The sequence below is a fragment of the Ciconia boyciana genome, chromosome 2 (genome assembly GCF_034638445.1).
Source record: "Ciconia boyciana chromosome 2, ASM3463844v1, whole genome shotgun sequence".
NCBI classification, from domain to species: domain Eukaryota; kingdom Metazoa; phylum Chordata; class Aves; order Ciconiiformes; family Ciconiidae; genus Ciconia; species Ciconia boyciana.
Window position 1 is genome coordinate 48,631,593 of NC_132935.1, and position 26,367 is coordinate 48,657,959.

The 26,367-nt window shown below is 38.7% G+C and overlaps 1 protein-coding gene across 1 annotated transcript; it reads left to right on the top strand.

Annotated features, from left to right (window-relative positions):
* The first annotated feature begins 629 nt into the window (after positions 1-629).
* On the top strand, positions 630-24,785 carry LOC140646927 (opsin-5-like). The gene is made up of 5 exons (XM_072851286.1): positions 630-717; positions 4,333-4,495; positions 5,919-6,046; positions 6,584-6,918; positions 24,085-24,785. The coding sequence occupies exons 1-5, from the start codon at positions 630-632 to the stop codon at positions 24,694-24,696; spliced, it is 1,326 nt and encodes a 441-aa protein (XP_072707387.1). The 3' UTR covers positions 24,697-24,785.
* The last annotated feature ends 1,582 nt before the right edge of the window (positions 24,786-26,367 follow it).

The window sequence follows — 26,367 nt, forward strand, 5'->3', positions numbered from 1 at the left end:
AAAATTTAATGGACCCTTGTTCACCAATTGCATTTGTAGTGTGACATTCTCATATTTAGATAAGTCCCTCCAATTAATAGAAAATGGTTTACCTCAGCATCAGTTCTAGGCCATGATTTCATCTGTAAATTACACAGAATTACAGAATGGTTGAGGTTGGAAGGGACTTCTGGAGGTCTTCTGGTCCAACTGCCCTCCTCAAGCAGGGCCACCTGGACCCAGTTGCCCAGGACCATGTCAAGATGTTTCTTTTTAATATCTCTAAGGATGGAGACTCCACAGGCTCCCCAAGCAACCTGTGCCAGTGCTTGGTCACCCTCACAGTGAAAAAGTTTCCTGATGTTCAGAGGGAACCTCCTGTGTTTCCATTTGTGCCCATTGCCTCTTGTCCTAGCACTGGGCACCACTGAAAAGAGCCTGGCTCCATCCTCTTTGCATCCTCCATTCAGATAAATTAATTATTATTTCATAAAATAAAATAAAATAAAATTCTCCCTGTCCTTTCCCCATCAAGCAGCTTATAGCCTTGCAGAGAGCTCACAGGTGTCTGCTTGGATACTGAATTTCTAATACCATGTTTCTAATTTCTAATACCAATTTCTAATACCATGTCCTGTTTTGTTTTTCAGATGGGGCCATCTTTTGGGAACTCAACATTCCAGTCCAAAATAACAGAATCAGCTGATATTGTTGTTGGAATATGTTATATGGTATTTGGTAAGTGTGATTTCATGGTACGTGTGATTTTTTATAGAGCTTTGGTCATATTTGATGTGGTAAGGAGACTTGACTGTAAAAGTCAAGTTTGTTTCTGACACAGATGAACTTCTCTATATTCATAAAAAAGAGGAAAAAAGCATAAGGTAAAATCAGTAAAAGGTTTTTAACCTGTGATTTATATTAGGTACAAAAACTTTATTCAGTATTAGGAATATAAAGCTGGACAAGAACGCTAGTTTTTTAGGCCCTGGCAGTTCCTGGCATCCGCATGATCATTGTTAAGTCTAAACAGGAAAGCATCTCTTCAATACATCATTGCAAACCATAGAACAACATATCCTGACTCCTCATAATGCCTGAGGTAAAATACCAAAAGCCACTATTATAATGTGTCCAGGAAAGGTGCTGGAAAGATCAGGTTTATGTCCAACATCCAGTCACTGCCTTAGAAAGTGAGGTTTCTGGGGAGGTGGCTATGCTGTTAAAGAGGAGGCAAATTGATCCTCCGTTGTCCTGGACTGACTGAGGAGAAAAATCCAGATCCAATCCTAAAGGTACTGGTCAGTGTAACCATGAGCCAGCGGCCAGGAAAGGCAACCCAGACATCCAGGAGAGCAATGGCCACCCTGGCTAAGTTCAGTCAGTAGGCATGGCTGATGTCTGGTGCTTCAGAAGATGGTGAAAAACAAAAATTTAGAAGCCAAATGAATACTCTAACAGGAAAAAAAATCCTCCTTGGAATTTTCCTTCCCCAAGGCAACTAATACTAGCCCTGAAGTGTGGGATTATTGCAAAATAGATATAGCACCAACAAAGAGTGAACCTGTGTCTTTTATCCCCATTGACTGTCAATGAATATTGGCATCCTAATGGCTTCAAAGATTAACATGTTTTTTCAATATTTTGATTGAAAAATTTAAATTAACATAGGCCTATTTCTTTTGGAGTGTAGCTGTATACGGATAGCTGAGTTTGAGAGGAGACTTACAGCCCGGCTGGACAATGCATATCAGTTTAGAGACTCCCAAATTTGCAGAGCTGGTTCATCTAACAATCAAGTAATTTCTCGTCAGAAACCTCATGCTGTTTTTCTCCTGTCAGATGGACTTGAAATTTTCTGTTGTAGCTTTATTTTTGGTTTTGGTGTTTTCTATGTATTATTAACAACAAATAAGATGCAGACCTCTTTAAAGTAAAGAGGTAAATCTCACTTTCAGTATTTTATCAGACAACACTGCTGATAAAATACTGAAAATTTCATCTATGTCTGTCCCATGTTCTCCTCTCCCTTTGTTCAGCTAGTCATACAGCATAGTGTTGCCGCATAACTTCCTTTTTAACTTTCTCTTTCTGGATCCCGTGATAATCAACCATGCTCAGATCACTGAGTCTCTTTTCAGGATATATCTTCAGTATCTACTCTGTCAGTCGTGCCAAAGCTGTTGAAGAGCCCTGCTTAGAAAACTGATGCAGTATGTTCACAAGGCCATAGAAAATGGAGCTTGGAGTGATCCTGATAGAGCATTTAGTGCATTTGCTGACCCCTTATACCATTCCTGACCAAAATTTGTCGAGCCTCCTCTGAAAAACTTTCCATGAACTCACTAAGCAGTTTATTCCAGTGTTTGCTAATATGAGGAGGAATGGGAAACATGGAAAAGAGGTTTCCAGTAAGTGATATTTTGTAAAAGTTGCACATAATATTTGAAAGAAAAATTATATGCTTAAAAAGGAAACAAAATTGTTTTAGATAAAACCTCTTCCCATCTCTCCCTCCAGGAATTTCACAATGGAAATGTATGTGAACAGGCATGGCTTTGACCATACAGTCAACTAGATCCCAAAGTGACTACGATGTCAGTTGGTGCATGCTAAAATGCTGTATATGGACTCGAGCTGGTAATCCAGACAAGAACAGACACCATGGGAAATAAAAGCAAAAAATAAAATACAGTTTTTGCTAAGGAAAAGTGTGATGATTGACTCTCCTGTAACATAGCCACTGAAGATATTTGGTACACCTGATACCTCTGATGTGGCTACAATTTTTGTGTTCTGGTTATAATTAATGTTACAGTAGGAACAGTGAGAGAGCACATCCTGATAGTCTGATGATCTGTGCTCCTTGACCTCAGCCAGCCTGATTCTGCTTAGATAATGTTCCTTTTAGAGATACCAAGTGATAATCAGATTGAACTGTAATTGAAACATTGAAAAATATTAAAATGTGGAAAGAAAATGGAAATAATAATTTTAAACAAAAATATTGCCTTTTACTGTGTTTTCATTGTTTTATTTTTGAAGTCTTGGAGGAAAAATGTTTGGAACAAAATTGTTGCACATTTGCAGGAGCAGAATTCAAGGATAAATCTTTTCTCTCTCCAGAAGATTTTAAATTACAAATATCTTAAATGGGCTTAAGGAGATCGGTGATGAAAAGAAATTTAGTATCAGTGTCTAACATTACTTGCTAATCTGCCATTTCCTAATGAGAAAATATCATAATCAGTAGAACATTTCGGAAAATTATGGGTTTTTTTTTTTCCTATGAGAGTATGATTAAATTAGGCGTATTCTCTTATGTGTATAATCCAAAGCCAATGTTGGTTTGTGGTCTCTATTTGTTACCTAATTGTTGTCTATGTGTCTCTAATTGTTAACCTCAATTTCTATATCAATATTTACCTAGATACTATAGGTAAAGTGTTGCTTTTTCCAAAGGTATACAGGAACAGGCAGTGAGGTCCACAAAAGCTCTTGGTCTCGCTTCAACACCTTGATTTCACATGGCATTAGTTAAGGGACCCTCCCATTCATCACGCATGCTCGTGTTCATGGCCCTCTGAAGCTTTTATGTTTGAAAGTGTTCTTGTGTGTCTATAAAAGGCTGCCTAAAACTCTGGGTTTTTGCCTGTTGTCTGACCTTCTAAACTGATGGTCACCTAACTCTTATCTAACTTTGTGTGTCCATCATAGATTTTGATCCTGTTAGTTTAAAGGTAGAGAGCAAATTGCTTGTCTTCTACTAGACTGCTTGCGGCCTTCTTAAGTTTCTTGGCAGGTCTCATAGTAAAAGCGGCATTCCCAGAGAAAATAGTTCTATCTACACACAGGAGAGACAGTACTTAACTACATTTTTCTCTTTCATGCATAATTCAACATTCTTGCTATATTGCCTATTATTACTAGGAACTATAACAGGCACCTCTGAGAAAAATGCCTCAAAGAGAAAGGAAGAAGGGTTAGTGAATGCAGAGCTCTAGACCTGGAACTGGGAAAATGTGTGCAGTGCCAGATGGATATTGTCTCTGGCTTAATTAATGCCAGCTTCCTACAGGAAAAATGTTTTTTTGGCAGGTCAGTTAATTTAATGGATAAAATTATTCATTAGATCTTTGTAGATAATTTGATGGACAAAACAGGAAGATATCAGGAAAAATGATAATTTTTTTTTTAATTGAAATATAAAGGTGAGAAAACCACAAATATAAAAAAGAGACAAGTTTATCTGATAAATGCTAGCTATGATGATAACACATTATTCTTGTGCAGGAAAAAAAGAAAAGGATTGCTGAAAGTAAATTTTTCTTCATATTGTGTGTTTCTCTGCAGGAATATGCTCCTTGTGTGGGAACAGTATTCTCCTATATGTCTCCTACAAGAAAAAGAATTTGTTGAAACCAGCAGAATACTTCATTATTAACCTTGCCATCAGTGACCTTGGTATGACTCTGACATTGTACCCTCTAGCTGTAACCTCCAGCCTTTCACACAGGTTTGTTCACTATGCATGCAGTATTTAACATTCTCTGCAGGCTCTGGAGGTCTGTGTCAGTGATGAAGACTGAATTACCCTGTCACTTTGCTTGCCATAAAAGTGGGAATTAATTAGAGGGATTGAGAGAAGTATGCTCTGTAACAGCAGCTTTGTGGACTGCTGGTGTTAATTAGCGTTCATGTCTATTTGAGGTCACTATCTTTTTGATTTCTGCAGGGCTGAGAAGATTTTTTTCCAAACATCCACTTCCTACTGCTTTTATTCTTTGTGGGTAGTATTATTCAAGTGATGGTGAAATGCTTAATTTTTTTTTGAGTTGGACAGTGAAATTTGGTACCATGAAAAGAAAACTCTGAATTTACTTGTGATCTCCAAAAATCGTGGTAGTGATGATGCATAGAAATGTAATGTTCTGGATTAATTTTTAGGCCAACACTCTGAATTTAGAACTTCTTCCTTCCTTCCCCACTTCTCTCCTCTTTTTCCACATGAATTAAACCTCATATCATTGTGCAAGATCTATTTTTTGTGATCTTTAAAAGTTTGGGAGGCTTAGGAGACTCATTACTAGACCTCAGATAGTATTTGTGCAACCCAGGCAGTATGAAAGTGTTTGAGAGAAGGGAACTAGATAGAAAACATGAAGGAAGATCAGAACTGGTTGTCAGGAGCTGTTCTGCATGGTTTGGGATAGGATGGTATTTGTAACATTTTGGTCTATCCCAGTTGTTGCAGAATGTCCCACAACCGTACAGATGTGAATATGCAGTGCTGATTTGGCTTCCCAAATCATAATCTCAAAAAATAAGAGAAAGATATCCAGTAATTACTCAGTTTTTACCACATTACTTTCTGTGTTAAAATATTGCTAAATATATTGACTAATGGAGATGATGTCTTCAAAATCTAGAATAGGGCTTTTGATAACTGCTACTGCAAATACTGCCAGTGTCTGAATAGAAAGGGAGGAGATATAATGATTCAGATCAAATTTTTGTTCTTCTGGAGAACCTTCACAAGAGAATCTGTTGATTTTGCTGAAAACTAATTTTTAAAATATACATAAAGTTAGCAGAAATAGTAATAAGTTGTATTATTTTATGACCTAGGCCTACTAGTGACAAGCATTTTGATTTTTCTTTTCAGAATGATTTTCATTAAGATATCCTGCTTTGTTTTATAAAAATAAAAAGGTTTAAAAGTAAATCATAAAAATAAAGCAGGACATGATTACTTCACTGGCTGTAAGTTTTTCAAATGAGAATATCTTTTGTAGTTGATCATTGACCAACAAATAATTTAATCATGCAGTTTTATTGAATTTTTAAGGCTACAACTGTAAATGTATTTCTATTATTTAGTATTACATTTAAGAAAGAAGGATAGCATCTAAGAATTAACTTTCTTGGTTATTTGCCAGGTGGCTGTATGGGAAACAGATTTGCTTGTTCTATGCATTTTGTGGGGTGCTGTTTGGGATCTGCAGTCTCACAACACCAACATTACTGAGCACTGTATGCTGCCTCAAAATTTGTTTTCCAGCTTATGGTAAGCTAATGTTTCTGTCTTAAATTACTCAATTTTTCATGTGAACATAGACCACCATTTCTGGGTTGCATATCCTAGAGAGTATTTTTATAGAAGAGATCTTTTACATCCAGTCAAACAATTCTTATTTCTGTGATCATTGATAATTAGCTACAGGGCTAGATATATGCAATCGATTACTTTTAAGCTCTTTAAGTCCGGGTGATAATTTGGAAACATGGAATAAGAGTTCTGATCTGAAAGCAAGGCTGGCCTGAATAAACTAATTTTTTCAGACTTTATTGCTACATTTTGATAGAGATTTATTCATACAGATTTATGTTGTGCTAAGTATCCTACATGTATCACAGAATTCAGCTACCTAATTTTTTTGCAAATTGTTGTGAACCATGCCCTATTCTTACAAACCTTCAATATGCTATAATATTTTGAACACCTATTAAAATTATCCTTCTTAATTACCTTGCTCAGCCGCCTGCGTATGGGAAACTCCATGCAGACACGGCAACCATGACAATCTTGTTTTGTGTCTTCCAGGGAACAGGTTCAGGAGAGAACATGGACAAATCTTGATAGCCTGTGCTTGGACTTACGCAGCAATTTTTGCGTGTTCTCCCCTAGCTCACTGGGGAGAATACGGAGCTGAGCCCTATGGCACAGCCTGCTGCATTGACTGGCGTTCCACCAATGTAAATGCCGTAGACATGTCTTACACCGTAGTCCTCTTTGTCTTCTGTTTTATTCTCCCTTGCGGAATAATTGTCACTTCCTACTCTCTTATTCTGGTAACTGTGAAAGAATCCAAGAAAGCGGTGAAACAACACGTCTCCGGCCCTGCCAGGATGAGCAACGCGCAAACCATTACTGTCAAGGTATTTGAAATTTAGTCTTCGGCAAGCTGTTTTTGGCACAGCTGGGCAGCACCATTTAAGGACCAAGAAAGTTTCTGAGGAGGGAATAAAGATGGAAAAGAAAATTGGTCCTTACTGCATTTTCATTTCAGACAACATTACTGTCTTGTGCAGATTCGCTGCATGGCAATAAGTTGCTAAACATACAAATAGTAGCTGTGTCGTTTCTGGAGGGTGATAATTAAGCTCACAGAGCTTCATTACTTGTGAGAATTAAGATTTCAGACTTTTGATCAAAAGGAAGGTTAAAAATTGGAGCATGATGTAGAAGTGAGTTTGGGTCTCATGCTCTTGAACCATTGCTCATGAAAGCCAGTCTAGTTTTGAGTGAGTGAATTCTGTTTGCCCAGCTACAGGCATCTGAGGAGATCCAGGCTTAAGCTTTATGTCATTAAAGATTTTAAATAGTAGCGTAGAGATCAAATTCTCTTGTGTATAACTGACAATATATACAGGACAAAAGTCACAGAAAAGTATATTTCTGTAAATACTTTTTGAACCAAAACCTCTGAAGATTTGTGCTTCACTAGCTTATACAGTAAAATTAAACCTGTGGTTGCAGTACTTGTTGTGGAAGTGCAGTGTAGTTGCACAAGACATCTTAATTTGCCCTGTCTCTCCCTTTGAGTATCTTGGTTTTGACCACCGTGGGAAACACCATCCTCCTGTATACTGCATGGTCTTGTAACCCAAATATCTTCCTCAATCCAAGCAGTTTAAGAACTAAAGAGTTACGTCCATGTCTTACCTACTCCTTCATTGTAATAACTCTTAGATGGAACATTTCCCAACTAAAGCTCTTAAGTGTATTCCTGCCCCACTCCTGGATATTCAGTAGACATTCATTTTCTTAAGTCTTTCATTTGACTACAGGATACTATCCTTTAACTCTTTAATTAACTTCTAAGATTCTTCATAGTTTATCCTAACTGATTTCTGTACTCCTGTTCAGTGAGATCAAGATGCTGGTTACACTGTATGCTCACAACACTCAGAAATGTGCATGCATGTTCGATGCTACTTCCCATTCTTATGAGCTCCTTCTAATAAACATTGGCAAAATGAAAACAGTATCTCCTTCAAAATTTTCTTTGTGATGTTAACACAAAAAGTCACGCTGGTATATCATAGAGGTTGATACTGGTTGGGCTGCTGGCACACTAGCAGAACTGCTTATCATGTACTGACAAGTATTTCTTCTTTTTATTCCCTGATTTTTTCCCCTCAAAATTGCTCTGATCTTCACTGTTAGATTGTAAACTTTTTGAGTTACTCTGAGACTGCTTATCTGTAGAGAATCTCACCCTGGAATAATAATAATAATACAAACAGCGACTAGTTATACATGATAATCCCTTGGAGATATCTGCTAAGAGGATGGTTTAAGTCAAACTCATAAAAGCAGAGAGGAGAGACGAGAATTTTTTTTTTTCTTAAGAAACTCTGCTAAAACAATCCTCCCTAAATATGTAAATTTTGTGGTGTACTTGGAATAATTATTTATCGAACTGTAATTCTTCCTGCTGGATTTGAGCTGCAATACAGCCTACCTTGTAGCACCTGTCAAAATAGAGACAGTTTATAGCCCATTCTTCCTCCGGCCTTTTCCATCCTGCGTCTGACAGGAGGTCACTGTAATTTAGGAGTCCTGGTCCGGTTTGACCTGTGCCTTTACCGTCTGATCCAGCAGTGCTTGGACATTGCTTCAGTCTTGAAAAGCTAAATCTGGAAAATGACTTGGGCACTTAAAGTGGGACTTAGACACTTAAGAATCCAGCTAAGCCCAGAAGTATGATTATGGAAGCTCTTGCTTAGCAGCTGCCTATGCCTCAAGGCTCCAAGAAAATGCCACAGGTTCCTCTGTAAGCGTAAAGGTTTCCCAAGTTCCTGCAGTTTGCTTTAATCTGTACTGCCCTGCACACTAAGTTGCTATCTCTTTCCTAAACTGTATTAACGTAACCGGTCCATAGCATTCAATTTAGGTCCACTTTAGCCTATTTGTTTATTAGTAATTGAATATTTTTATAAAAAAAGAACGATAAAACACAGATAACATTCGCTATAACTAATCTACTTCCCATGTTAAAAGATCTGTCTGTAGTGCTTTTTTCTGTGCTATTTTAGAATTACAATAGCAAGACTTTTAGAAAATGTAATGGGAGCTGTATAGTGCTATTAGTGCTTTTGTGCTTGTGAATTTGCAAGGCTGGCTAACTACTGATACTGCTTTTGTTATTATATAGTGCCATAAAAATCAATTATAATGCATACAGAGGACACTATTGTTCTCATGTTATCTCTTCACAGGTGCATGGGTTTGCCAGGTTCTGGAGAAAATATGCTCTGAGCATATAGATAAGACAGATAAATATCATGAATGCAAGTAGAGATGTAGAAAATTGCCTCTTCTCCAGGAGTTCCTTGGGATTAAGCCATTTCAGAAACACATCCTAGTTCCCCCTAGACGTTGCAGGAGCAAAACCACCATGAGTGTAACTTCATGTCTCATCAAATATTTGTCCAAATACCATCTCTGAATTGTCTGCCATCCATTCAATTGAAATCATGAGGGGTAAGCCTTTGGCCTGGGAGATTGTGTTCAGTTTTTGTTCTGATTCAGACTTCATGTATGACCTTGGACGAAACTCCGAGTACTCAACTTGTATTTCTTTGTGGCTGTAATTTGTGATACCTCTGAAGTACCTGATTTAAAACACTGAGGTATCATTTGGCTGGAAAGGAGAAGGTTGAATGATTCACATCTCTCTTCTAATATTGTTTATTGAAGAAACTGATTTTGTTCTTAGCATCGAATGCAATGATTTCCAGAGAAACAACACAAATCTACACACCATGGAGGTTAATTGGTTTTAAATTGGGTTTCTACAATGCATGGACATAGTGCTTGGGTTTTTTTTTCCTCATTAAATTAGTTTTTGTTAAATTAATAGAAATTTTACCACCAATATTAATGGAGGATGTCACACTGCTCTGAAACTGGAAGTATTGTATATCCACTGGTACAAGCAGTCTTGAAATCTGTGGCTAATTACAGGTGGGAAGATCTCTGAGCATAATAGGAAATATAACGGAAATCAAACTGGATAAAGGTTACTCTTCAAAAAAGACCTGCAGTTTAGAATACCAGATCCTAAATCTAAATAATTCATTGTAATAGGTAAATCTACTCCTGAAGTGAAAGAAGAATTACAGCTGTTCAATGCCTTTCTTGATTTTGTCCACCTTAAAGAGATGCTTTAGTTCTAAGTGTCGTGATTTAAACCCAGCTGGTGACTAAGCCCTACACAGCTGCTCGCTCACTCCCCCCCCACCCCCGGTGGGATGGGGGAGAGAATCGGAAGGGTAGAAGTGAGAAAACTCATGGGTTGAGATAAAGACAGTTTAATAGGGAAAGCAAAAGCCACGCACGCAAGCAAAGCAAAGCAAGGAATTCATTCACTACTTCCCATGGGCACTACTTCCCATCGACCATCTCCAGGAAAGCAGGGCTCCATCACGCGTAACGGTGACTTGGGAAGACAAACGCCATCACTCCGAATGTCCCCCCCCTTCCTTCTTCTTCCCCCAGCTTTATATGCTGAGCATGACGTCATATGGTACGGAATAGCCCTTTGGTCACTTGGGGTCAGCTGTCCCAGCTGTGTCCCCTCCCAGCTTCTTGTGCACCTGGCAGAGCATGGGAAGCTGAAAGCTCTTTGATTTAGTATAAGCACTGCTTAGCAACAACTAAAACATCTCTGTATTATCAGTGCTGTTTTCAGCACAAATCCAAAGCATAGCCCCATAGTAGCTACTGTGAAGAAAATTAACTCTATCCCAGCCAAAACCAATGTAGTAAGGCACAGCAACATTGTGATTTGGCATTTGACATCAGCAACAGGCATTTCAAAGCCATTTGGAGATTAGTGGTCTGTGTGCTGTTTCTAAATGTGTGTGAAGGGAGAGAATCTGCATGAAGACACAAGCAGTCAATGCCAAAGTTACAGTTACATTACTTAGACTATTGACTGTATAGTATTTATTGATTTGAGGTGGAGGCAATCGGCTTTTTGGCAAGTGTGAGAGAATCTGGTTGACCGATAAAGAACACATTGAATATGTCTTACTGTCAAGGCTTGCTATGGAAGAATACAGACATTTCATTTGGGGAGAATATGAAATTGAGATTCTGTTACTGTAATACAGATGATCACATTTATGGTTGGCTTTTAATTTTGTGCAGTGTAAACATTTATAATAGTGAAAAGTGAAAGAAGAAGTGCTTTTAGATTCTTATGTGAGCATGGCTCAGATAAAAAAACCTCTTCCATAATGCTTTAGACCTTTCAGTAAAGTTGCCTTCATTTTTGTGTGGTCTCATTTGACTAGTTCATTTATAATGATAACCACTACATCCTAGGCTTTCCAGAAGTACAGGTCCTATGGAGTTGCCAGGCATCTTGGGCAAAAATACAATTATTTTTTTTTAAATCTGGAAAAGGTTTACGAAGGAAAAAGAGGACAGATCAAGGGTGTGAGATAGCCTCTAGTCATCCCAAGTTAATCAGACTTCTGTTACAGCCTGATGCATACCATTTTAATTCCTTTCCTCCCGGTGTAGGAATAATAGCATCGGTTGTTCTTGTCTGTTGCTTTTCAGACTTTGCCGTCATTGCTTTGGAATATTTTGCAAGATACAATTGCAATATGCCTTGGCTTTACAGCTCAGTAAAATACCAGTCTGCAGAGTGTTTAGCTGGCTAGTTTCATGATTTCTATGTACAGTAAAACTCTGCAAGATGGGAAATTATGGCCAATATTTCCCTTACCAATGAGAGCTGGAGCAAGATTAAACTACCAAACTAAGGCCACCAGTGTAGTCCTAATTAGCTGCAAGACTCAAATTCAGGAACCAGTCTTGCTTTGCCTGGTGCTTAGCCCATTAGCCTCTGCCTCTTGCATATTTCTGTCTCCAGGCTTTGGTATGGTACTTATGGTGATCTGAATACTCAGCAAAGTTTGCATAGAGAGACAGTCTGCAGTTTTCTAATAAAGGCTTCTGCTCTTGCAGGCTTTTGAAGAAAGAGCTAGATGAGCTATGCCAGAGGCTAGTCCATGAGATCAGGTGTGTGAGTCTTGCAGTCTTCAAGGACACAGAGGCTGAGTTTGGGGTCCATGTTACCTGACTCTAACATAAATTCAGTAAGCAGAAGGGACAGGTGATTTGTAGGAACCTGTCTTCATCTTTGTGAGCCACTGTGGGGGACCGGCAGCATCTTGGCATATAGTGGTGGATGAACTAGCAGATCTTAGGTGATGAAGAGCTTCATCATGCTCCTTGCCAACTGAGATAGTTGGCTCAGAAAGGTAGCATCCTCTGTCCTATTCAGACATTACTGTAGTGACTGTGCTTCTCAGAAACTTTGGAGAAGCAGTGGTTTCTCTATGTCACACTGTTTATTAGATCTTGCTGTGGGGTGCACAGCTCCCTGGTGTCCTAGGAGGACACTAAAACAAAAAATGGTGGCCTCTTATGGCCTTCAAAAAGGAGAGTGAAACCGTAGTATCAAAATAAAAGAGGTAAAACTATCAAGCGATGGGAACACTAATGATATGTTTATGTTCTCCACTATCATCTGTAACTCAGATCAATGAGAAGGCTTCATTCCCAACTTTCATAATTGCACTGGGTGCTCCTTGGTTTCTGAGAATAAAGCTTCGATGATAGCTGTTTGTGCAGGCTTCTGGCCTAAGATACACTGGTAAGATCCTCAGTGAAATTTAGGAACTGCCCTGACACTTCAGCAGAGAGGGGTGAGTGCTGGGCACTCCTGGGACAGGTTGGCTACCATGGATCATTGAGGCTCACTGGGATTTTGCCCCATGTGTGATGCATGTGTACCTGTGGATGCTGACTGAGAACAAAACTTTGCTTTTGCAAATCATGAGACATAGAAAAAGTTGTGCTGAGGATACAAGGAAGGGCAGAAACCAGCTTTGAATATGCTCTGTAGGTGTAAATCCCCATGAGGAAATCTGGCCCTAAATCTAGCACTGGCATTGCTCCTCTGAGGAAGCCTAGGTCTTCCTTACCCATATGCTTTAGGTGGCCCTAGGGCAGGACAAGCGGAGATTGTGTTTAGTTTAGTAAATATTTCATTAATCGGGATGCTTATAATGATCCTGTCTACATGACAACCAAGGTAGTCCATGATGCAAGGAGAATGGACTGCACTGAAGACACATAGTTGATGTACACATTTTAAATAAAATGTTTATGCTACATTAGAGCATTGTTTCTATTTAGAGCTACAGGCAATATGTAGTAGCGCCTGAGTACAGCAGAGGGCATATCCATTTATGCATACTTTTTGTAAGCTGTGCGCTAATCATAGGACTCACTTTAAAAGAAATAGACAGCTACCAAAAAATTTTGGGCAGTAGCAATTAGATAGCATTAAAAATATTTTTTGCCATATTTTAGTAAGACAGTTGAAGAAGAATTACCTTTATCTTGCACAACTCAGCACCATTAAGCTGAGCAGATACAGTGAGATGCTGTCTCTAAGTATGTACAAAAGACTAAATGAACAAAATAATGCCAGATTGGTTAAAAAAATGCTGCCAAAGGTCTGTTCCAAGGTCTTGAGAACAGAGTAATCATCTGAAAGAGGCCTATTGACTTGTTTTAGAGCAGACACCAATATGAATCAGGTGTTTTTTTCTGAACCATGGTACTTTAGCAGTAGTTTACTGCTTTTACTTTTTTTTTACTCTTTTGTGCTTTGTGGAATGAAGGAAGGAGTAAAATTCATGACATGAATTTTCAAAGCTTAGCTTGTGAATTTCTTATTTCTTTTACTTCTTTCTCTATTTTAGCAATGTATTGGCTCACTGACTTATTTTGCAGAAAAACAAAGTAGAGGTTGTAATAGTCCCTTGAGGGATAAAAAATCAGTGGAGTTAATTTGCTGCTTATAAGCATGTATTTGGACTAAGTCTCACAGATTTTGAAAATAGTTGCATTTACCCTGACAGAAACAATTTGTAGGAAAAACTTTCTATTCTCAGCAGAATAGCTTCACCCATAGCAATTCCTTTAAAAGTGAAAGGAAAGAAGAAAGTATCATTTTATTGGCTTTGTCATAGCCTTATCTAATTACCTTCTGAGAGCCCATTTCTCCTTCTTTGCAGCCTCTGGGAACTGAGAATCATTTAAGGCTGTGCTGCAGTAAGCATATCGCATAAATAAATTGAGAAAAGTTAAGCACTTGCTGCAAATATTCTTTTCTGTTTTGCAGACAAGAATGAATTTGGCTGCCAAAGTAAGCAAAAGGTTCTACAGAAGAGGCAAATGATGGACCATGTATGATTCACAGGAAGGCAAACATGCAGTTCTCTCCATTTAAACGACATCGTCTCAGGAAGGCTTGATTCTTCTAATTCATTAATGATCAAGACTTCCTATTCAAAAACATTTGCAATATATTTCTTAAGAAGCAGAAAATGTACTTCTAACTTTCTATTCTAAACTCTCTTTATTATTACAGTGAAGTATCCTTTATTAATAATTTTGTACTAGGAACATCCATATGCCAGCAAGGCTCTCTGTTGTACATAAGAGATACTTCAAGTCCAGACATGCAAGACGCTGAATACACTGTGTCGTGGCTTAGCCCCAGCCGGCAGCTAAGCACCACGCAGCCGCTCGCTCACTCCCCCCTGGTGGGATGGGGGAGAGAATCGGAAGAGCAAAAGTAAGAAAACTCGTGGGTTGAGATAAGAACAGTTTAATAATTGGAACAAAATAATAATAATAATAATAATAATAATGAATTATAATGAGAAGGAATACAATGAGAGAGAGAAAGAGGAACAAAACCCAAGGGAGGGAAAGAAAAGGAAAAAAAAATTAATAAAATAACATAAAATTATACAACCGCTCACCACCCGCCGACCGACGCCCAGCCAGTCCCCGAGCAGCGATCGCAACCCCCCGGCCAACTCCGCCAGTTTATATACTGGGCATGACATCATATGGTATGGAATAGCCCTTTGGTCAGTTTGGATCAACTGTCCTGGCTGTGCCCCCTCCCATTTCTTGGGCACCTGGCAGAGCATGGGAAGCTGGGGAGGGAAAAAAAGAAAGGTCCTTGACCAATGTAAATACCGCTTAGCGACAACCAAAACATCAGCGTGTTATCAACATCATTCTCATACTAAAATCCAAAGCACCGCACTATACCAGCTACTAGGAAGAAAATTAACTCTATCCCAGCCGAAACCAGGACACACTGAAATGCCACTTCCCTGCCTGTTCTAGCATTGGCCTCAGGCGTGTTGGATGGACTGGCTCTGACAGCATGCAGGTTTACCTCGTCCGTGCCTAAAGGCTACAATCATTCTGTTCTTCGTAGAGGCATAGGGTTTTATAAGCCCATAGCCTAACTCAAAAGTGTCTTTCTTAAACTTGACCAGAAACTCTCCTTTCCATGCCTTCTGTACATTGCTCCTCCTTACTGATATTCTTGATAATCCTGACAATCTTAAGCAATAACGTTGTAGTCTCCATACAGGTATATAATGATCAGTTGAAAGTGAATATTTTTCAGTCAGTTTATTATCTAGACAGAAGAATTTGCTAGATCTTCTTTGCTATAGTGAACGTATTGCTATAGCAAACATTCATCCAAGTCCTAAGGGAGTTCATTACAGTGAGGGTAAAGTGTAGTGCAAAAAAATATTACACAACTCTCATATATATTCTCAAATTCTGTGCACATTTCTGGACAATATTACTCTTCTGTAGATGAAATTTTTAAACATAGACGTTGGCTGTTACATTGAAGCTACAGCATTATATTTGGAGACCTCAGCAAGAGTTCTTGAGGCTGGTTGAAGATCTGCAGCTCGTACTGATTTAGTGGAATTTGCAGATAATTGACACACTGTCAGCTGTCAAGTCTGAAATTGTAGGCAGGTGCTAAAATGTGCTGAGCTGTAGGTGCTAAGGACTGAATGATCTAAAGCATCTACATGGTCTCCATTAAAGCTTGCTGAAATTATACACTACATGGCAGTTATATAGATAACTCAGTATTTATATATTTTATAATTAAAAAGCAAGCCCACTATGTAGTTATTATACTGTTATCTAAACATGGCATCTGTTAGAAGTTTGCAGTTATAGCTCCATGCTGGGCTATGACAAGGTAAGAAAATGATCAGCAATGACTCCTAATATCTTAACATTCATAATTTTTTACCTATATTGAAATCTTCACTTGTTATTTGAAATACTGGTTGCTGTAAACTAGTTTGAATCCTTAGGGCAGCCTAGTATCACAGGTGTAAGGTACATATCTGTTTCCTTGAATTTTAGAGTATATGAAATTTATTTTGTTGTGGAAACAAATGTCACTAGAATGCAGTGGAGCTGGTATTGTTAGATGCTGTAGGAGTGCAGATCAAGAAAACTGGGAACCCAAATGTCTTCTTATCAAATTAAGAAGCAAAAGGCAGCAGATAAAAGCAGACGAATCTGAAGAGTTGTAGCAGGAAATGGTGGTAGTTTCTGTACCTGCAAAGAAAAGAAGGCCAAGGATCACAAGCACTGGCCCAATGATTGCCCTCTTGCTTAGCTGTTAGCATACTCCCTAGTGTGGTTTTTACCCATGCCTGGGCATAGGCCAGGGGATAGGGCAAACCAAGGACTGTTTCTAAAAGGTGATATGGACAAGACTGTGGCACATTTGTCTTGTACCAGTTCCTTCTTGTACAGTCTGCTAGTATTATCCCAGCAGCATCTGCACATGATTCTAACACCCCTTCCTAGGGCATGCAACAAATACTCTCTTTCATGCAATAAAATGACTTTGAACTGAAAAAAAGTACACTGAACACCCAATAATTGTGTCTTAAGCCCACCAAGACACCACAAGAGAATGCTGGTGAGACCCAGGACCCAACACTATGCAGTGTGGAGGTGACTAGTCTGTGCTAGATCCAGGCAGTGGTCCCTGATCTTATTTTATTTAGCAGTTTAGCCAGTGAGACTATAAAACCCAGTCTTCATGTCCAGGATACACCTCCGGGTACTGTGTGTTAGTTGTTAGATGGAGTCCCTTTTTAACACGGCTGGAGTGCTGGGAAGAGGTTCTGGGGGTTAATTTTTCTTTGCAAGCCACTCCTGGCTGAGTAGCACCATGCAGGAGAAACCTTTATGTCTGCGTAGTTTAAGTAGAAAAATGAGTGATAACACCTTCATTTTTCCAGCAAGAGAACTGCCAGTGTCAGGCAGCCCCTTGGCCTGTTGCCCCCCCTGCCATGACAGTGCCCCATCCTGTCCCCAAGCCTGCAATACTCCTTTTGGTGCAGTCTGGTACTGAATGAATGACGATGAAAGATTAGATTGACTTTTCTCATGCTGATGCTTTTATACCATGCTTAACAGGATCTTAACATGTTCTAGTGATTGTCAATCTTAATTCCTCTGTTCAGTGTCTGTGATGTCAAATCTGTTTGCCTTACTAAGGACATGAATTTGCCCAGTGAGACTTCTGGCTTCTGATTAAATCTGGAGTAGTGGGCTGCAGTTTGGGCTGAAATTATTATTTTGAAAACTCCTATGATTCACAACATTTCTAGATTTCATGTTATCTAATGCAAGTAGTCCAGCCTGCCAAGATAATTCCTCAGGATGCAAAAATGCATGAGGCTTGAGGTGACACTACTGATGCCCCTTTTGCAGTAAGCATGCTTTGCATCTGTTTATACTGGCCAGAACAAACTGGACCCGACTGGGGGAATCGTTCTGAGAAAGATGAGTGATGATTCAGACTTGCAGCACTGAGGACCAGACGCTTACATGTTGGTTCACTTTTAGAAAATACTGTTGAGGCATATGATATGTTTGGGTTTTTTGAACATGGCTGACCAATTCATACTAGGACTACCTACAAGGCTTTTAAAATCCTTTCAGCCAAACTGAGTTGCTATAATCCTGCCCAGAACATAACTTTGAAATAATGCTTCACACCAGTTATTAAATGTATAGACAAATAGACTTTTTGTAATGCATGTGCTCTCATTCTTCATGTACTTTCTCTCAATTATAATGAGTAATGCTTTACAATATGGGTAGTTTAATGCAAATTACCTTGGTGATTGTGTTAAGGGAAAGATGAGACCAAAAAAATGAGGAGAATGACTGGTGCATTCTGTGTTGGTTCCTGTACAGTAGAAGCGCAAAGCTGGAAATCTGTTTCTAGACATTGGTAGTTCTCCATAGGCCGGAAGACATTGTTATTTGGAAGCATATTGGAAGTGACAAATACTTTCCCTGATGGCCGGTGGAAAAACATGAGTAGTTTCAGAATTCCATTTGTTGAATGTATCAAGCATGGTTGGTGTCTTGTGTTTCTAGTTGTAATTTTTATAAACTTGATGGACAGATTGAGAAGTCTGGACTGGACATGCAAAAATACACATTCCTTTGCGAGCATGATTAGAGATGCATGAGAAAAAGGCATTTTGTTGTTGTTGTTTTTTAACAAGTTTAGATACTCCAGGGGATTTTGCATGTACAGTTACAAGATATGTATGCATAATTTTAGTATGCATGTACACAAATGCATATATACTTTTGCATGTGGAAATGCGTCATTTTCTATTGAAAACATGGGGCAAAATAGCTCCACAAGTTAGGCATATAGAAGTCAGACAACAAGGATTCAAATAAGATATTTCTGTCATAATAATTTTTTGAATGAAAAACATCAAGTGGTTCATGTTTTTCAAGTAGTTCTCAAAATAGATTATTTGATAAGATCTGTTTTTCACTTACTTTAAGCCAGTATCTTTTCCAAGCATTGTGTGTTCTTACTAAAGAAACTTACTGTAATCCTAAGAGGGAAGCTGTGAAAGATTTGTACATGTGCATAGTTTCCACTTGTTTCATGGGAACAAGTAACATGACTTTGTTTCTGGTACACTGACACCAAGGTACTGCTGCCTCTTTGTGCCTGGGTGACTGGCTGAGTGTCATTGCATCAGGCATATTCTCACCAGTGGTTCAGTCCTGTAAAGCATCATTTACTTAAACCTGTCAACAAACTGAATTCATGCCGTCTTATTCAATATGTACTCCAGTAAACATCTAATTTGAAATAGTTGAATCAGATCCTTAGCTTGTGCCAACAGCCAGGGCTTGTTCCAGTCTGCATGACTGAACTGACATACATCAGCTGAAAATCTAACTACAAAGATGACTTAATGCTGCAAGTGTAGAACACCTATTTTCTTTTTCTATTTACCTGTAATGTAAAAATATCCTCTGTAACTTGTGTTCTTTGCTGTGAAGCTCTTCTTATAAACCATAATGTTTTCCCCATGTTCCAGCTCAATCGTAATTCCCCCAGAGATTTTTGCCTGTAAATTTCTGAGCAGTGTCACCTGCCATTATATTTGGTATGTGAACAGTATCCTTGTGCTTGATTTACAGACACGAAGAAATTTTTTTCATTTGTAATTGTGTTTATTTGCTTCTCCAGGAAATAGTTTTAAGAAGGTTTTTGTATATAGGATTTGCCTACACACAAGGGCAAAGTTTAAAAAGATTTTTGAAAATTCCTATGCCAAATCATATGGTTCACAAGCTACGATACACTCCTGTCTAGGCTAAGAGACACAGCAAGGATGAATCACTTCTTGCCTTACCATGGGAAATTATTATAATGCTATATGACTACATTTATATGAATTTTTACATTTTATGTAATGAATTATACTTGGCAAACTACATGAGTTATGTCAAACTTCTCAGTCAGAATGGGTGCTGGGTGTGTAGGGAACACTATGTACCCTGTGATAGTATTTTTCTTACGTCCCTGTATGAGGGACAGGACTGTAGGGATTCTTAGCATGGAAATACAAATAATTAAAATAAAAGTCTGGCTTGCAAGATGTGGGAAGAAGGCATTGCCTTTTATTCATACTATTGCAGAGGAACAACGGGACACTTGATGGTCACTTTGATAAGAAAAAATGTTAGAAATTTCCATGGATATGTGCAGTTATGAAAAGATAGAGCTGAAGCTGTTTTTCATAGAGCTGAAGCTGTTTTTCTCTCTATTTCCATGATAAAATAAAGACATCACAGAGAGTCCATTATAGTTCATTAAAATCATCTTCCTATTAACACTAAGGGATTTTGGATGGCAAACCTTTGATTGTACTTGCTACAAACTGTAATGAGTCACTTAGTGCCTTTTGGAATAGTTTCCATAACAACTAAATTTTTTTATGCCTTTATATGAGGCCTGCACATATTTTTCTAAGTCACATCGTCACATTGTTCCTTAATCAGCCACACAACTTTATGCTGGATTTCCTTGTGTTCTGTACAGGCTCCGTTTGCTGTCTGTTACTGCAATTTTAGCAGCTGTGTATTATAGGCTGAGGCTACAATTAGGCAATATGTCTCTTCTTTGCTTTAATGAGAGGTGCTGGGCTCAAGTCTAGAGTGAAATTATGAAAAGGCTCGGCTGTAGTCCAGCATGCCTGTTGTCCTCCATGGGTCTCATTGTGTAGTGATGCACAGGTGACTGCTGCCTCAGGTGGTATCACCTTCACAGGAGGAAATCCAAGGCCAGAACTGACATCTGTCCCTCAAGTACAGCATAAAGATAATTGAATCAATCACACAGTGAAATGGGGTAGTTCACCCATCTCATAGTGTTAAAGTCATATTCACTTATGAACAGTTCTCCTTGGTGTACATAGTTGATGTGTGGCCTTTGTGAGTTAATGAAATGAAATAAAAGAACAAATGTACAGATCAATTATTCTGAACAACGGTTTTGGAACTCATCATTGGAAATAACCTACCTGAGCCAGAAGTAAAGTTTTTTTTCTGACGTATTCACAGAATTATAGTTGGTTATGGAGGCTTGAATTACGGAACCGATGTTGCTTTGTTTCTATCCTGCTACTTACATTTTTAGGTAACCTTCGGCCACTATACTGTGCAATGAATTAAGAAACTTTTTTGGAAATCATCAGCAAAGTTGAAATATGAACCAGCAGGAAAAAAGGAATATTCACTCACAAGTACTATGTCCCCTACAGTGAAAGAACTTGTGGAAAAGATTATTTTGCTTTCAAAACTTTTCTGTTATTATCTTTGACCAGTTTATATGCAGGTAATTGAAATCCCTTATTATGGATAACTCGTTATGCTTCGTTGCCTCTGTTTTCACTGGAACAGTGTATATTCAATAATCTTTTTCTGATCATTTTAGGAAAACTGACCACTGCAACTTGCATGTGTAGTATTTCAGAGGTAGCTAAGATACGGTTATACAAATACACCATGTCTCCAAGAATGCGTACCAAAGTACCTGTCTTTGAAAGCATAGTGTGCCCATGCAATGTTCCCCCATTTGTTGTCCTTATGCAGTTTTGCTGTTGTTCTTATTTGCCCACAAAAATGCAAACCTGTCCTTTGTTTTGGCCCTTTGGTGAATTTCTTGTGAATATTCACACAGTTGCCCCATATCTGCCTCATTAAAATTCTCCTCTTTTGTTGTGCATATGAAAATCTTGATGCTGTTTGCCATCTTGTTTGGCATCACTGGTTAGCTCTCTCCTCATACCTGTCTTCTTGGAACCATGTTGGTCATTTTGTTGATCTTAAGGAGATGGAGGTACTTCATCAAGCACCTGGCTTGAAACTTCTTACCATAGGCAGAGAGTGTTAAGTCCTTTTGAGCTCTGTTGTATTAAACTCCAGACTTCTCAATATGTGGCATGACAATATGAATAATAATAAGAAAGTATCTTTCTACATTCACGTACGTATATGTACAGTTGATATGCTTCAATATCTCAAAGGGGGTTCCTTGTGCCTCATTGTGCTCCACTAAAAGTTAGTTGTCTTAAGTACATCCTCAAAATTTTCAGTGACAAAGACCTGAGAGCAATCCGTCACATCTATTTTATCTAGACGTGATAAATCTATATCACATCTATAGATTTTTGAATGATATCAATTACTTTCAAGAGGTATGTCTCTCTTTCCTTTGACATTATAAAGAACCTAGAATGGCTTAGATTTAGCATATAAGTTTTTGGATAGCTCAAGTTATGCAAGATTAATCCCCTCCTTGCTCTAGAAATGGCATTGATGCAGTTTGGGAAGCTGGCTGAGAGCTCCTTGAAAATATGTGCCAAATGTCTTTTCATAGGAACAATGTAAAGCCTATCGCAATCCCAAAGATTAATTGCTACCATAAATAAACCATCTGGGAAATGCACCAATTGATTCTAATGTCCATTTCTTCTTAATGTGATTCTAAAGGGCAAGGCATATTACTTGCCACAGAGACTGCTATTAGTTTCAGTCTTGAATACTGGCCACAGACAGTTGAGGATTACAAAACCCATGCATATGGCACCAGCATATCCACAGATAGAGCCAGACCTCCAGCTGATGTAAAGAAATAGAATGCTATGGAAACAAAGAGAAAAACTAAGTTCACCCCATCTTGTGGATTTGCCTCTTCATCATTTCTTAACTAGTCTCATTCTGGCAAAATACCTTGTTTCTCAATTCTGTCAAATGACTTCAACTTTGGAATTCATGTGAGCTCTAACAGGTTAGAGCTCTAAATGGTTATTGCGCACAAATGGGAAATTTCTCCTGTGCCACTGTTATTATAGTGGATGGCTTTCTAGAGACATACGCAAATTCATAAACAGATTTTAGCCTAATAGAAAAAACAGTTAAATGCCACAGACGTTCCTCATAAAACTCATGGTATATATTTCTTGGCAATCACCATGCATTTCTTCTTGCAAAAAAAAAATTTGTGAGACTATTAAACCTAGGGAGAAAATAATAGCATTTGGAGGAGCTCTCTATGACTTAAAAGAGTCTAATGTGTGTTCCTCTGGTGTTAGTGCTCCGGGCCTCTTTCATTCTCACTCTGAACAGAACAATGTCATCTCTCTTAATAAAAAACCTTGCAATTTTTGCAACCTTGAATCTATAGCCAGAGCCTCACTGAGAAAAGTAGTGGATTTGCAGTTAACTGAGCTAGTTAGCAGCTCTGTACTCCCACTTGCAGAGGGCAGCTCAGGCAGGTGGCACAACTAGCAGCCGAAAACAAAAGTACTTTCCTTATGTATTTTTTTCTGTCCCTGGGATCCAATACTACTCTAAATTGAATGGATTCTCTACTGTCTACCTTATTTGGAAATACATACTTTTGGCAAGAATGGACTTGTGAAGCTTCTTCAAGAGCATGAATATTCTTGTTTCTGTCTTTAAAATATATGTGCATTTCAGTTATAAACAGTGCTTAGAATGGTGCCCAGCAGGTTAGTCTTCCTATACCTGCTGATGCTTACACTTTACTTTAGATTTCTCGAGCTTTATGTTTATTGCAGATCTGATATTTATTCTTGCATTTTATATATGTCCGTGATAATTTGTACAAAAAAAGGTTGTTTTTGTTTGGTGTTTGGTGGGTTTTTTGTTTTTTTTTTTTTTTTTAAAAGGCCTATCAAAGCTTTCTTCATAGAGTTTATTAGGACAAACAATTGTGCAGTAGGAGTTAACTTAAATTCATTGATTTGATTCACCTTCAGGATTAACCCAGTTTTCTGCTGCCAGATGCCTGTGTGTGGCTCCAGTTGAGCACCAACAGTAGAATTATGGAAGACATTCTGTAGCCAGGAAAACCAGTATTACTCATGAATTAGACAGTAGATAGGAATGCCTTTGCAATCCAGACAAGCGTTTCCACAGAATGGTATCTTTTTCTTTAGGTTGGCTTCCTTTTGGGTCTAAAAAGAGTTTTCATGGCACTTTAGTGAAGAGGAAGAGAAATGTAGGAGCTGATACATTTTAACTCTGAAAGTTTCAGATAGAAGTAAGTGTCAGGCAGAATTAAGTTGCTAGAAAAATATGCATTTGGAGAGCAGTTGAGGTATGATGGAAGAGTTGGGGAGACTTTTAACAAGGGAGTTCAATCAAGTGATATTTTTATGCATATACTATTTTGGTGGCTACTTTTCTCATGCATGCAATTTTTTAACTCACTGTTTTTTCCTTTTCTCTGCAAGCTGAGTGTTGCTGTGTGCATTGGATTTTTTGCTGCCTGGAGCCCTTATGCCATCATTGCCATGTGGGCAGCTTTTGGATCAATAGATAAGATTCCTCCATTAGCCTTTGCTGTGCCAGCTGTCTTTGCAAAGTCCTCCACACTCTACAATCCAGTTATCTATCTCCTCCTGAAGCCCAATTTCCGAAACACCATCGCCAAAGATTTCACAGTTCTTCAGCAGTTATGCATCAGGAGTTGGTTTTGTGTCAAGGCACCACAGAACTGCAGATCAACTTTGAACACCAGCCTGAGAACATTTAAGGGCAAAAATGAATCCAGCCGTAATTCTCTGCCAATTGTGGAAGAATGTTCTTATTTCCCCCGTGAAAAGTGCAGTGATACTTTCGAATGCTTTCAAAGCTATCCAAAGTGCTGCCAGGAGATGCTAAGCTCTGTGGAATGCCCTCCTCAAGAAACTGTGTCCTTGGAGAGCAACCTCCAAGCAAAAGTGAGACAGGCCAGTAAGAAGTCAGTAAAGGTGATTGTGCAGGGAGAAAAAAGCACTGAAATGGATACCTTGGAAATCACCTTGGAAGCAGTACCTATGCATCATACGTTTACAGACCTCTAGAGCTGCTTGCATGAAGCCCTCTGACAGTGCTGTTGTTATACTGGATTTATGAATGTAACTTTTGCTAAAGAGTCCTTCTACTACTCCACTTTCTAGACTATTTTCCTGTTTTTTCTCCTACTCTTTGATGGGACATGTGCTACAGCATGGACACGCTATAAATGCTGTATGACTCTTGCCATGCCAACTTAAGTACGTTGAGCTAACTGCGTTCACATCATGAACTATGTCAGACAAATCCTCTCTGCATTTCATAACATCCTTTTACTCCATTTTCAAGAGAATACACTAACCATTGAGAGGTTTTCCATAAAGCATTATTACCCTTTCTAGACTATGTACTTCTTATATTCTGTCTGTTCAAAAGAAATAACTCAATGTAGAGTTTTAAAAGGACAAGCTCATGCTGGTTTAATTGTTATAGCAACTGAAAAGGTAAATGCTAACTGAAATGCCTGTTTTCCAAGAAGTCGCGCTGAATGACTGCATATGTTGCATTTGCTGGGAGGTATAGGTGATTTTGTTCCTTGCTTTGAGATGAACAGGCAGCTTCTGACCTTGTTCCACACAAATGAAATCAAAATATTTCTGGTAATTCAAGATAGTATGTAACTTTTGTTTACCTTTTGGTGTAATTTTAGAACTTGCCCTGGGACATTATTTATTATTCCCAGTTTCCTGTACAGGACCTTGGAATTAGGATGTGAAGACCTGTCCCAGAAGTACCATAAGGGGCAAGAATCTCTGCTGGTGCAAACCACTGAAACCTGTGAAAACTACCCCACGTGAAGATCCCAGTCCTCCAGGAGTTCTTGAATTTGGCTTACAAGGACAATGCTGCAGAGTAAGAATAGGCACAGCTCTTCTTTCCCTTGTTCTTGGGCTCCTTTTTTCTCCCCTGGAAGAGGAAGGAAAAGAAAATGAAGGGGTGTTGGAGAAAGGGCTTTTGAAATGGTTGCTTCTGCTGGTTAGGGAGGATTTGGTTGAACCACTGATCTGTTTCACAGCTTGCAAGCAAGAAGCACTATATCCTCTACTGCTGCTGTGAGAGCAAGGGCATGCTGGAAATGCCAGGCTCTCATTTTAGACAGGCTACAGCCAAAATTACCATAGCTTTGTTATTAAAAGTGATTATAGCTTTGTTTTCCAGCTGGGGTTACTTTGGGTGGATAAGGCAGTCCTCCCCCCAAGGACTTTGCCATCTGCAAAGCCAGTTCATCCTCCGCTCCCCAGGAGACACTACCAAAGCCTCAGGGGAATACCTATATTTTTATAACAATAATGATTCATTAGCAACACATTTTGCTGCTGTTTCTGTGGTGACTTGAAGAAAATGTACCTGATTGCAAAAGGGACAGCCATGTTAAACTCTATGAAAATGTCCAATTAGCCACTTTAAGGGATTTTCGGTTGCTATAGAGTGCATTTGGCATATTTACTTGGGACGTAGAGTTTTCTGTCCTGTTTTTAAACTGCCCTCACCAGCCCCCCCCCCCCCCCCCCAGCCTCCTTTTATCCTCAATGTTTTTGTATATGAACAATCAGTAAGATGCTTTTTATTGGATTTCCACGATGCATATATGTTTAAAATACATGACTTAATAAAGAGTACAAAACATTTACAGGGCATTACAGAAAAGAAACCCTCCCCAAGGTAAAAAATACTGTGTC